This window comes from Dermacentor andersoni, chromosome 3 (genome assembly GCF_023375885.2).
Source record: "Dermacentor andersoni chromosome 3, qqDerAnde1_hic_scaffold, whole genome shotgun sequence".
NCBI lineage: Eukaryota > Metazoa > Arthropoda > Arachnida > Ixodida > Ixodidae > Dermacentor > Dermacentor andersoni.
Window position 1 is genome coordinate 72720508 of NC_092816.1, and position 13018 is coordinate 72733525.

General features: G+C 49.2%; 1 protein-coding gene across 1 annotated transcript in view; it reads right to left on the reverse strand.

Annotated features, from left to right (window-relative positions):
- The window catches only part of Nos (Nitric oxide synthase), a 452800-nt gene that overhangs the window by 91113 nt on the left and 348669 nt on the right, over nucleotides 1-13018 (reverse strand). The window contains exons 4-6 of the mRNA XM_072287201.1: nucleotides 11721-11883; nucleotides 9116-9207; nucleotides 3123-3264 (exon numbers count right to left, since the gene is read on the reverse strand). Coding sequence (XP_072143302.1) covers nucleotides 3123-3264; nucleotides 9116-9207; nucleotides 11721-11883 — 397 coding nt within the window. The remainder of the gene's footprint in view (nucleotides 1-3122; nucleotides 3265-9115; nucleotides 9208-11720; nucleotides 11884-13018) is intronic.

Here is a 13018-nt window from a genome sequence, read left to right on the forward strand (position 1 = left end):
CATTTGTCTTAGGTTTTAAGAAAGGGTTTGACACGGTCGATCATTCGATTCACTATATAACTATGGTTTCAAGATTTTATGTTGTCTTCTGATGTTGCTACTTCTGCAATATAAAACAACTTGCTTATCTAGTCAGTTTCCGATCATCCCAGGAAAGTGTGCGAACTGGGATTTTCCAAAGAACCGTGCTGGGTCCCGTGCTATTTTGTCTTTACATAAACGACTTTCCATAGTCCAGAAGGTATTCTGTAACTGTGGTGTACGCCCACGACACCACGATAAGATTGACAGGCAGAGTACTAGAAACAATTGAAGCTAACACAAATTACGAGTTATTCCACCTGTCTACCTGGTTTACTAAACAATAACGAGACAAAGTACATAACATATTGTCCAAAGTACAGATGCGTTTGTTCGGGCAATGTGCCCATTTGCTTTAATAAGTTACTTATTTGAAAAAGTTCTGCTGGCCTATTTTAGTCTGTATAAGCGGGAGGGGGCTTAAAAGTTAACATTTCCCATTTCACTGGAAAGCATACAGAACATTAAAAATCACGACATCGCGAGTCTAATCAGGAATAGAGAAGAAAATAGAGAAGAAAATAGAGAAGAAAAAAGACATAATCCGAGGCATAGCGTAGCGTTGCCTATAATCCAGCCAGTGTTCGATGTATCCTCTCTTGTCGTAGATGTTATAATTGTTTAATGACATAAACAAACAAGAAGATGTTGGCGCCAACAGATGGTGCCGGCTACTTCTTTTAACCTGACTGACATAGAAATTCACCTCGCATTATCGGAAACCGAAAAAAAAGTGGTTCATCCGTCTTTCATAGTAATCGTTAGAACACGGAAGCGAAACGTGTCTTCACAGAAGCGGTTGCATGCTTGCTTCGTGAACTGACGGTCCGCTGCAGTGATAGGCGCACGATTTGCGGGCCGGCGACTGTGTTGCAGGTTCGTTTGGCGCGCAGCGTCCTGTTGGCGAGCGGCGTCCTGCTGCCGAATCGCTTCGGCGAATGTACGAGCATTTTAGTGCGCCTCCGTAGCGCCTTGGGCAGCCGGATGAGTTGCGACGCGCTCAGCTTCAGGAATGCGAGTGGCAGAGTTCACAGCGTGTGCCGCGAACGCGCGAAGGAACGCGTTCTGCTTCACGCTATAGCGTGTCTCTCGCCGGACCAAAGCGAGATTCGCCCGTCGACGCCGTTGCCTTTCTGCGCCGCTTAGCGCAGCCGTTTTTGTAGTTGGTGCGATCGCAAGCGAAGCAGTAGGCGGCGTTTAAGTACTGTTGATGCATGTTGAAGCTGCACCCCGTAGGCAACGAGGTGCCACAGGCTGATCGGACGCGAAAGACAAATCAATGTGCGGAAACTGCGTCGTCACCTCGGCAGAAGACCTACACCGCCTACACCAGGTTACACCGCGTTGGAGCTTCCGCTGCGCTGAGACTACCGAAGCGCTCACTGTCGGCGATCGTTAGTGTCATGATGCAGTACTTCGCTTCACTGGTCCCAGATTGCGGCGCCATCCCTGTCAAGAGAGACTATATTTTTAGCATTCGCGCCTGCGTCACATCCGTTACAGGAAGTATATGATGGACCCCGGCATAAAACACTGTCGTGTTAAAAAATGCAGATGTTCCAGACGTATCGGCATTAAAAGAAAAGAGAACCGAAACCGAGAGCAAGAGTGATCTGAACAGTGAACACATCAACAATTTTAAGACAGAGAGAAAGTAGTAGTTTTATAAGTACACTTTTAGGGCGTCTGTAAAGAAATCTGAGTTGGGCTTTGAACAATACTGGCTCGAAGCCTATTTCCATGTGGATCATCCTTAAGGGGAAAGAAAAGAATTCTTGAATGCCTCAGTCTGACAGGAAAAAATATTTCCATTTTTTTATGCTGATGCGATCGTATTGCTATATGTACTTGTTTATCGTGAAACAATAAATACATGTACTTTAGACCATCTCGTTGCCGTCGTGTGCGCAAACAATCGAAGTGAGTCTTAATTCACAAGAAGTTCACGAATGCATGCCTGCTATATAAGTTGTGGATAAATCTGGATGCGTTCTGTTCTACAACTTCTAGTTTCTTAGCGTTTTCTTGCGTATATGACTCCTTAACGATTGATCCGTACTCCTTAATAGGACGAATGAGTGTTTTGTGAGCTATTGAGTTTAGTTCCCGTGGGGTGTGTCGTAGAGACCGCCTTAAATAGCCGAGCTTCTTCGTTGGCTTCATCGCAGTTTTCGATACACGCTCATCCCATCGAAGGTCGGGCGCTATAGCGATGCCTAAATATTCGTAATTGTTCACTCTAGCTACACTTCAGCCACTCATAGCGGCTGAAATTCGTGGCCTGAACTTTAATAACATAGTGATTGAGCATAAAAATTCTAGTAAATATTTGGGCGTAACCTTAGAGAGCAACCGAAGTTCGAATCTACATACTACGAGGCTAGCTGTGCAAGAAACTTGCCTCGGCCTCTTTCGTGTTGCTCAGCGCCAGGTGGCCTTTGAATAAAAGTAACTTGGAAATCATGTTTTTTTTTAATCTTTTACACTGCTCTTTGACGTACTGTTGACAGACGGGGGATAAGACGTATAAGACACGTTGGTCCACTTATTTTGCTACAAAATAGGGCGCTTCGCATAAACATTTTCCAAGAGCACGTCATTCTAGTGCAACATTATTTCGTAGCTGTTCGGCAGGATGACAGTAGCATCCAGCCAGTAGCATCGGTCAGGAAAGTCTGGGACGATTCGCAAGGAAACCTTCGCTTGAAAAAGAAGAAAAAAAAAGAAGGTAAGGACGAGAGTTAGGTAATGTCCACCTAACATACTGCACTAGTCATGTACTAAATTTACAACGCGAAAATGTGCAATATTCGGTTTCGATCAATTCGTGATATTTTAGGCACCAGAAGACGGATGGCGGATTGGCGACACGAACCCACTCACAAGCGGAAACCTCAGACTGGATTTATGTGTGGTGCGCCCGAATAAAGCAGATCGTGAAGAAGAAGAACAAAAAAGAAACAAGCGTATGACGGTGAGGACACACAGTTTGATACAAACTACGCGGAGGCGCATTTTATCTGAATACAAGAGGTACCGACCTCTGTCAGCTCTACGGAGGCCGGATCGCCGATGACGCTACCGTCGGGCTGCTTGTGTCCGGCGAACTGGATCAGCTGCGCGTTCCACACCTTGTAGTCATGGTGGCCGTCCGTGCGCGGCGGGAAGATGCTGATGGCAGACCTGAAGATGTCACACAACACATTTATGCAACAGCCGTTGTGAATGGGGCAACGCTCAGAAGACGCCATTCTCGATGTATGTATGTATGTATGTATGTATGTATGTATGTATGTATGTATGTATGTATGTATGTATGTATGTATGTATGTATGTATGTATGTATGTATGTATGTATGTATGTATGTATTGTAAGGAAGATGAGGAACGTGCGCGCAGTCAGCAGCATCGGCAGCATCAAGCGCGCAGCAGAGGCTCGAGCTCGGGGACTGTGCTCGGTGCATCGTAGAACCAGCAGTCGCTACGAACCCCAATAAACCTCCTTTATAAGTGGTGGAGCCGTGCGGGGTAACGTTCCACTCTACCATCCTGGAACTCCGTTCTCGGACGCTACCCTCTGCCATGCCGGACGCCGACCAGCAGACTCTTCCATCGCCACCCGTCCCTTGCGCTGGCACCGTTCGCCAGCGGGAGCCTCCCATCTTCAGCGGAACCGACGACAACGACGTTGAAGAGTGGCTGTCGTCCTACGAACGGGTGAGCGTTCACAACAAATGGAATGACTCGGACAAGCTGGCTTACGTGTCATTCTACCTCGCGGGCGTGGCCAGTCTCTGGTTCAGAAATCATGAAAGGGATATCCGAACGTGGTCGGCGCTCAAGACGTCGATTACAGAAGTATTTGACCGACCCGCCGTCAGGAAACTCCGAGCCGAGCAGCGTTTGCGTACACGCGCACAGGACACGGGTGAGACATTCACCAGCTATATAGAAGACGTTCTCGATTTGTGCAGGCGCGTGAACGCTACCATGACGGAAGCGGAAAAGATCAAGCACGTCATGAAGGGAATCGACGATGACGCGTTCCAAATGCTTCTGGCCAAGGACCCGCGCACTGTTGGCGACGTCATCAGCTTGTGCCAGAGCTATGATGAATTGCGTAAGCAGCGAGCTCTGACAAGGCGACATCCCACACCAAATGCGGCATCACTCTGCAGTCTTACCACCGCCCCAGAACAAGCCTCCCTGATAACGCAAATCAAGGATTTCATCCGCGAAGAAGTCGCACGACAGCTATCTCTGGTGTCCGTCACTCAGGAGTCTGCCAGCACTTTGCCGTCTCATATCCGTAACGTGATCCATGAAGAGGTCGCGGAAGCGCTGCCGGCTGTTCACCAGCAGGATGTCGTGGCTACACCAGTCACTTATGCTACGGTTGCTGCAATGGCCCCTCGCACTGTGCCCGTGCGTCGCTTCCAGCAGCCTGTGCACAGCCCTCCACCTCCCGTCCCCTGGACCACCACTGCCGTCGCTAAGCCGTGGTGTACGCCGGACAATCGCCCTATATGCTTCGCATGTAGGTGTCCCGGTCATGTCGCAAGGTTCTGCCGCCGCCGCTCGCAGGCGTTCGATGACGATCGCCGAGCACCCTATGCGCCGCCTGATTCAAGAGCGCCTTACGGACCTTTCGACCCATCACCTGCTCGCTCCCAGACTGATCGCCGTCCTCGCTTCGAACGCCTCCGGTCACCCTCCCCACGTCGTCGATCGCTTTCCCCTATGCGTCGACGACCCGTCTCTAACGAAGAGGGAAACTAGACGACGCAGTTCCTGAGGCAAGAACTGCGCAAGTGTCGACATGCCGAAGTGCTCCTCCTTTAGCTGTCAATGTCATTGATGTGCTTATCGAAGATGTCGCTACAGTCGCCTTAGTCGATACCGGTGCCGCTATTTCAGTTATGGATGCCAGGTTTTGCCGTTCGCTTCGTAAAGTGACGACGTCTCTGTCTGGATTGTCGCTCCGAACGGCGAGTGCTCAACCCATTCACCCTACCGCTGCTCGTACTGCCCGTGTGATCATACAGGACGTTTTGTACACGATTGAATTCATAGTTCTTTCATCGTGCTCCCACGCCGTTATTCTAAGATGGGATTTTCTGTCACGCCACAATGCCATCATCAATTGCGCTCGGGCTGAGATTGAACTTTTCCACCTTGGTGACCTGGCCTCGGTCGATGCTCATCATGCCGCTAAAATTGTCGTGAAAGAAGACACCTGTATCCCCCCGTGCTCGTCAGCATTCGCACCAGTCTTCTGTAGTACCATATCCGATGGGACGGTCTTCTTCATGCCCTTTCATCACTTTGTTACCCGAAAAGCACTTCCTTTGCCCTTTGCAGCTCTTGACCTTGCCGCCGGTGTGAGCACGATGCCCATTTACAATCATCTTTCATCGCCGATATCACTGCTCCGCCGCGAATGCCTTGGTTACGTCGAGTCGGTCGAATCAACACGAATTGTCTCCGTCCTCAACGAAGTGTCTTCTACTGCCGCCCATGAACTGAGTGCCCTCTCCGTACCAGACTCAACATCGACTGGTGTGTTCAGCCCATTCATCGCCGAAGATCTGACGCCTTCGCAGCGATCTCAACTTGTCGCAATCCTTCAGCACTTCCGCCTTTCTTTCGACGTTGCGCAAACCTCTCTTGGCCGTGCATCGACAGTCAAGCATTACATCGACACTGGCACTCACTCACCCCTGCGACAAAGACCATATCGCGTGTCCGCTACGGAACGTCGCGTCATTGCAGACCAGGTCGATGACATGCTCCGTCGAGGCGTCATTCAACCTTCCCAAAGCCCATGGGCCTCTCCTGTGGTCCTCGTCACAAAGACGGTTCCATCCGCTTCTGTGTTGACTTTCGGCGGTTGAACAAGATCGCGCTGAAGGACGTCTACCCATTACCACGCATCGATGATGCTCTGGACTGTTTGCAGGGAGCCGAGTTCTTTTCTTCGGTGGATTTGCGGTCAGGCTACTGGCAGGTTCCGATGGCAGAGGCCGATCGCCCGAAAACTGCCTTTGTTACACCAGACGGCTTGTATGAATTCACCGTCATGCCTTTCGGACTTTGCAACGCACCTGCTACGTTCGAAAGAATGATGGATAATGTTCTGCGTGGCCTCAAATAGAAAATATGTCTTTGCTATCTTGACGACATTGTGGTGTTCGTCCCTGATTTCCCAACACACCTGCTCCGCCTCCAGCACGTACTCACTTGCTTGACCAACGCCGGGTTGCAACTTAACTTGAAGAAGTGTAGATTTGCTGTTCGTCAGCTAACAATTTTAGGCCATGTCGTGTCAAAGGAGGGCATTCGCCCGGATCCCGAGAAGCTACGTGCTGTTACTGCGTTCCCAAAACCTACTACTATGAAAGAGCTACGCAGTTTTATCGGCCTCTGCTCTTACTTCCGGCGATTCGTTCGAAACTTTGCGTCAATTATATCGCCTCTCACGCAGCTCCTTGGTGGCGCTAGAGTTCTCTCATCATGGTCTCCAGAATGTGACGACGCCTTCACAACCTTGCGCCGTCTTCTCACGACGCCACCCATTCTTCGCCATTTTGACCCACAAGCGCCAACCGAAATCCATACCGATGCAAGCGGTGTAGGCCTTGGCGCTGTGTTGGCCCAGCGTCAACCTGGCCACCCAGAATACGTCGTCGCATACGCGAGTCGCATGTTAACCAAGGCGGAGACCAATTACAGCGTTACAGAAAAGGAGTGTTTGGCCATTGTGTAGGCGCTTGGCAAGTTTCGCCCATATTTATACGGCCGATCTTTTGACGTAGTGACCGACCACCACGCACTATGTTGGCTGTCGACGCTCAAAGATCCATCGGGCCGCCTTGCCCGCTGGGCATTGCGAATCCAAGAATACGACATCCGCGTGGTGTACCGTTCCGGGCGAAAGCACTCCGACGCTGACGCGCTATCCCGATCACCGCTTCCCCCGAAGGCCAGTCACGACTCCCCCTGCGAGTGCACATTATCCTCTCTGGACGTTGACACTATCGCTGCTGCACAGCGTAATGATCCCTGGACTGCATCTCTGCTCGACCTTCTCTCGCATACGTCGAAAGTTCCAGCGTCACGTACGCTTCGGCGCCAAGTGCCTCATTTTGCGATTCGCGATCAGCTACTGTATCGACGCAACTATGCCCCAGAGGGACGCACCTGGTTACTCGTCATTCCGTGAATCTTGCAAACAGAGCTCTGCTCCTCGTTCCACGTCGACCCTCAGTGTGGCCATGCGGGAGTCTTCAAGACCTACGAAAGACTTCGACACCGCTATTACTGGCGGGGAATGTATAATTTCGTTCGAAAGTTTGTCCGCTCTTGTCATGAGTGCCAACGCCGGAAAGCGCCACCGCACAATACCGCCGGTGAACTCCAGCCTTTACAATGCCCATCCCGACCCTTTGAACACGTGGGCATAGATCTCTACGGGCCGCTTCCGTTGACTCCTGCCGGTAACAGGTGGATAATCGTTGCGGTAGACCACTTAACCCGTTACTCGGAGACTGCTGCTGTACCAAATGCTACAGCGCAGGAGGTCGCCAATTTCCTACTTCGTCGTTTTCTCCTTCGTCATGGAGGTCCACGTGAACTTTTAAGCGATCGAGGCCGCACCTTCTTATCTGAAGTCATCGAACAATTGCTTGCTGAATGCGCTATTGTTCATCGTAAATGCACTGCTTATCACCCACAGTCTAACGGTACCACGGAACGCTTTAATCGAACTCTTGGTGACATGCTCGCCATGTATGTCTCACCTGATCACTCTAATTGGGACCTAGTTCTTCCGTTTGTCACCTACGCCTACAACACCGCGACTCAGGCCACTACCGGATTCTCACCCTTTTACCTTCTTTACGGCCGTCATCCTTCGCACACCATCGACACCATTCTGCCCTACCGGCCGGACCCATCTGGATGCCGCCAGACAAGCAGAGGAATGTCGCCAGCTTGCCCGCCGATTCACCTCGGATGACCAGAACCGCCAAAAAGCCGTTCACGATGCCCAGAACTCGACTGCCACTTTTCTCCCGGGCGCTCTCGCCTGGTTGTTAGTGCCACACCGCACGCCTGGGCTCGCTTCAAAACTCCTTCCGAAGTACGACGGTCCATACCGCGTTCTCGAGAGAACATCACCCGTTAATTATCTGGTTGAGCCGCTAACGCCGCCGTCCGACATGCGACGTCGTAACCGCGAAGTCGTTCACGTTCAGCGTCTCAAGCCGTATCACAATCCTACCGTCCTTCCAGAAAACTAAGTCGCCAGGATGGCTCCTTTATTTCCGCGGGGCCATTGTAAGGAAGATGAGGAACGTGCGCGCAGTCAGCAGCATCGGCAGCATCAAGCGCGCAGCAGAGGCTCGAGCTCGGGGACTGTGCTCGGTGCATCGTAGAACCAGCGGTCGCTACAAACCCCAATAAACCTCCTTTATAGTATGTATGTATGTGTGTGTGTGTGTGTGTGTGTGTGTGTGTGTGTGTGTGTGTGTGTGTGTGTGTGTGTGTGTGTGTGTGTGTATGTATGTATGTATGTATGTATGTATGTATGTATGTATGTATGTATGTATGTATGTATGTATGTATGTATGTATGTATGTATGTATGTATGTATGTATGTATGTATGTATGTATGTATGTATGTATGTATGTATGTACAGTATCCTGAATACTTGGGTGCGTGTGTTCAAAAAAGGTTTTCGCACTCACCACTGCACTGTTCTTGCTCAAATTTTGCAGAACGATCGTATTTAGTATAACACTTGGCACCATTAGTCGCCTGTTTTCAAAGATAACAATGAGAAACTGTTTTCGCCTAGGGGAAAAATGGCGTCTGAAAAGCCGGCCCTGGCACAGACTTACGTCGCCGCCTGCCGGCAGCAGCAGGAAGGAGCTGCTTCGCAGACGAAACGGCATCTTGAAATCAGCAGTTTTCGCGAAAGCAGCTCACAATGCAACCGAGTCAAGAGGACGACGCGAACGAACGGCATCTTACCTGATGTTTCCTTTGTTCGTGCTGTACTTGAGATGAGCGCAGATGGCTTCGTACATGTCCCTTGCAGTGTAGCAGTGTCTTGCGTCGAATACCTGGGGTGGCCAGAAAAAAACGAAACAAGAAACGAATAAGCTAAATTGCATAATTTTTTTTTTATCACAAGTCGGATTCCCTCGTGGAGATAAGTAAGGCCTTCCTCGGCGCTGCTCGGTTGAGGTTAATCACTTTCAAGCAAGGAATGAATGGATCCTTGGGTTTTACGTGCAAAAACCACGATTTGATTATGGGCACGCCATAGTGCGGAACCCCTATAAAATTTGACCACCAGAGAATATTTAACGCGCTACCCAATGCACGGGACACGAGCGTTTTCGCATTTCGTCCCCATCGATATGCGGCCGCCGCGGCCGGGACTTGATCCCGCGACCTCGTGCTTAGCAGAGCAAAACTATGGCCGCTAAGCCACCGCGGCGGGCACACTTTCAAGCGCACTCGCTGGCACAGTTGTCAAGCTCGCAGCAGCAGTGCGCTCGCATGTGTGTTTGTGACGCGCACCGTCGGCAATTGATTACAGACGGCTTTCTCTGAGCGTTTATCATCAAATGGGCAGTCACCCCTCCTGTTCGCAATGCTATAATAGGACCTCACAGATCTCTTAATTTATCAACTACTTGCTTAACACCTTATTATAACCTTATTAGGTCGATAAGGCCTTCTGCCAGGCGACATGGGCTTTAGCTTGTGCTCCTCTTTCTAGTATAAGAAATAAATAAACTGAATTGAATTGAATTAATAAATAATCATCATAATCATCATAATCATCATCATCAACGACTGTGAAATGCAGGAGTTAAAATTCACGAAGCTGCCAAGCGGAGGCGTGCAATGCATCGCGGCGCGTGGCTAATAGACTACCTATATACCATGCGACTAGCGGCGATCTAGCCGATGATCGAGCCGATGTGTTCAGTTTTCACTTATTACAGGATTAAACGTTCAGTTATTCACTAGACCGTGTAAAAAGCCCAAGAGCACCGCTGGCGGTCGAAAGCCTTCGCAGATGCATATGCAAATTCGAGCAACTGGTACGTCAAAGATAGCGAAGCTGTATATAAGCGAGCTCTCACGCACTCATCGGAAGTACATTTAGGGGACTGTTCGCTTCACCGACGTCCTGGTCATGCGGCCGCTTCGGGGCTACCACGCAAGCTGCTTTGCGAAAACACACGGACAGCGTTCACCGCCGCATCCGCGCGAGCATACTTCCAGTGGGAAGCCGGTAGAACGAGACGTGAAAAACAGGAAAGAAAAAGAACTGCTAAAGAAAACAGAAAAAAACAAGACCACGCCGAAATAGACCAGAAGTCTATTCGAATGATGTGCAGGGAAGGTAACATTTCTTTCATAACCAATCCGTCTTGCGGAAGCACGCAAGGTGAAGTACCTTCAGGGCTCGCGGAATTCACTTTGCGGGATTCCGCACAACTTTTATTCAGGGTCTGTGTGTTCCGAGTAGTCGATCAATTCACTCCCACGCTCCAATCGGCTAGCCTCCTGGTTAGCTCAGGTAGTAGAGCGACTGTGCCCGGAAAGTTGTCAGTCTGGAGTTCGATCTACCAGACCAGGATGATTTTTTCTTCCAACTGCGAAGGCTTTCTTTGTGAGAAACTCGTATGGTTTTCCTTTGCAGCTGCGCGCTACAGTTTGGGTGTATAGCAGCGTTTCCTTTCACGATAATTATGTTTCAAAGCAAAAAAAAATAAAAAAATAAAGAGAAACATGAGCCATTCCACTCTGTGAACGTGGATGACCAGCGAAGCTGTTCGAAACCACCGCTACAACTGCTGAGGGTGGTATGCAATGCTTTATGACTTTAGAGTAGCGGTAGTAGTGCTGTGTTCGAGTAATGGTAGAAATGGGAGTAGTCGTAATTTCGACAGCACACCGCGGCCCATAGCGGTGCTGCAACGACATCGAAATCAGCTGCTATAGGCTGGTAATTTTACATACGAAAGGCTGGGGACGTCACACCCCACGTCGCAAGCTGCCGTCGCCGTGGCAGCTTGCGTAACAGTAATGTTAGCCGGGAAACGTTTGCGGGGAGCGGTACGTGCCTCGCATTGCTATGACGAGCGCCTTATCATCAATTATGGGGTTCTGAGGCTCTCTTTTTTTGAGCTTGTTCTTTATTGAAACGTATGCTGTTCTGTATGTTGTAGGCATGATTCCAAAGAACCTAAGCACCACTGTTCACTTCCTATTGCTGAGTATTGTATGTAGCCTCTGCCTTAAGGGGCTACAAGCGATTACAGTGTTTGCGTGCTTACAGGAATATGAGCCATTGATGATTGTAGTTTTTTTTTCACGGAGAACAAAAACACGTGGAACCCTAGCCTTATACAGCCTCGCTGTAATATAGCGGAACTCACAACGCAGCCGGCGCTGTTGGCTGCTCTCCTTGACTGACATTTCATATCGGCCACGCCGTCGCACGCCGCCTTTCACCGACGCTCTTCACCGATGACAAAAAAAAAGACCATCGCAGAACTGCCCTTAACAGTTTCGCTGTAAAACAACCCTAAAGGCCAAGGTTTTGACTGCGTACTTGCAGCTTCGACCACTGTATCCTGCCAATGCATCTGGCCGAATTCCTCCAGGCAAGCTTGGCTCCGAACACGAGCTCTGTCTCGGTGAGGTCATAGGTACCCCGCGCCTGTACCTGGCGCTCCACCTCCGCCCAGCGCTTCTCGTGGGCCTTGGAGTGGAACCTGCACGTAGTTCGAGAAGGTGAACGCCAGAACGTGTCACTAAAAGGGGTTATCTTCAGCGGAAATGCACGAGAGGATAACACACTTGTGAAAAGTAGAGTGGCAGAGAGAGAGAGAGAGACGCCGATTTTAATGGAATGCCGGAGATGTCTTCATACGCTGACGGCCTGGAATGCTACTTTAGGCGTTAAGTGAGAAATCTAACACACGCGATGAGAGCAAGAAACACTAAGGTCACATACACTCGCGGACGTGAACAAACAGTACAAGAGCTATTCGCAAAGTTTCATTAGGACTTGCAGCTTTCAAGAACAATAGCAAGCGCGCCAGTTATCGGATTTGTAGAGCGAAGCCGTAATATAGTGTTCATAGAAAAGAAAGCTGAAAAAAAAAAAAGAAATGAGTGGCACACCAGTCATACCTGGGTAGCCCCTCCAGCTACCAGCTGAGGTAGTTGTAGTGGCTGCAAATATAATTAGCTTTTGCAGCAGCACGCGTTACTCAACAGTTAGCAACGGTCAATCAGTGTAGCGATAAAGGAAGCCCGCTTAAGCGTGCTCTGTACTCTTGTGCGACTACAATAGGCAAGTAAACGAAAAAGAAAATACATAATATTGGAAGCCATAGCAGTTCTTAGGCTTTAAAAGAAATCCTTGTTGGCCAACCTGTAAAAAGTACGAATGTTAAAGTCCAAATGCAATCCTGTTATTTGTTACTTCCAAAAGCAAAGTGCAATATTGTGATCTGTTGCGAAGCTGTAATACTGATGTAAATAACGCATTCTGACGCTACTACTGCGAGAAAGTGAAACGCTAAATATTTCGTCCTAAGCATTACCATTCTTGTCCAGTAACAGAAACGAAGATGACGATCTTAGTAAACACCCTGTCCGGACATTTATAGGGGAGACAAAGCTATTGAACAAGCGAACGAAAATAAAGAACAGGGCAGGAACAACTACTTCAATAATGGCGAACGTCCACTATATATATATATATATATATATATATATATATATATATATATATATATATATATATATATATATATATGTATATATATATATAAAACGAAGTCAGTTATGGGGCTCCTACTAATTGTCCCATAGTCTTCATTCGACGGAACAGGACTCCCT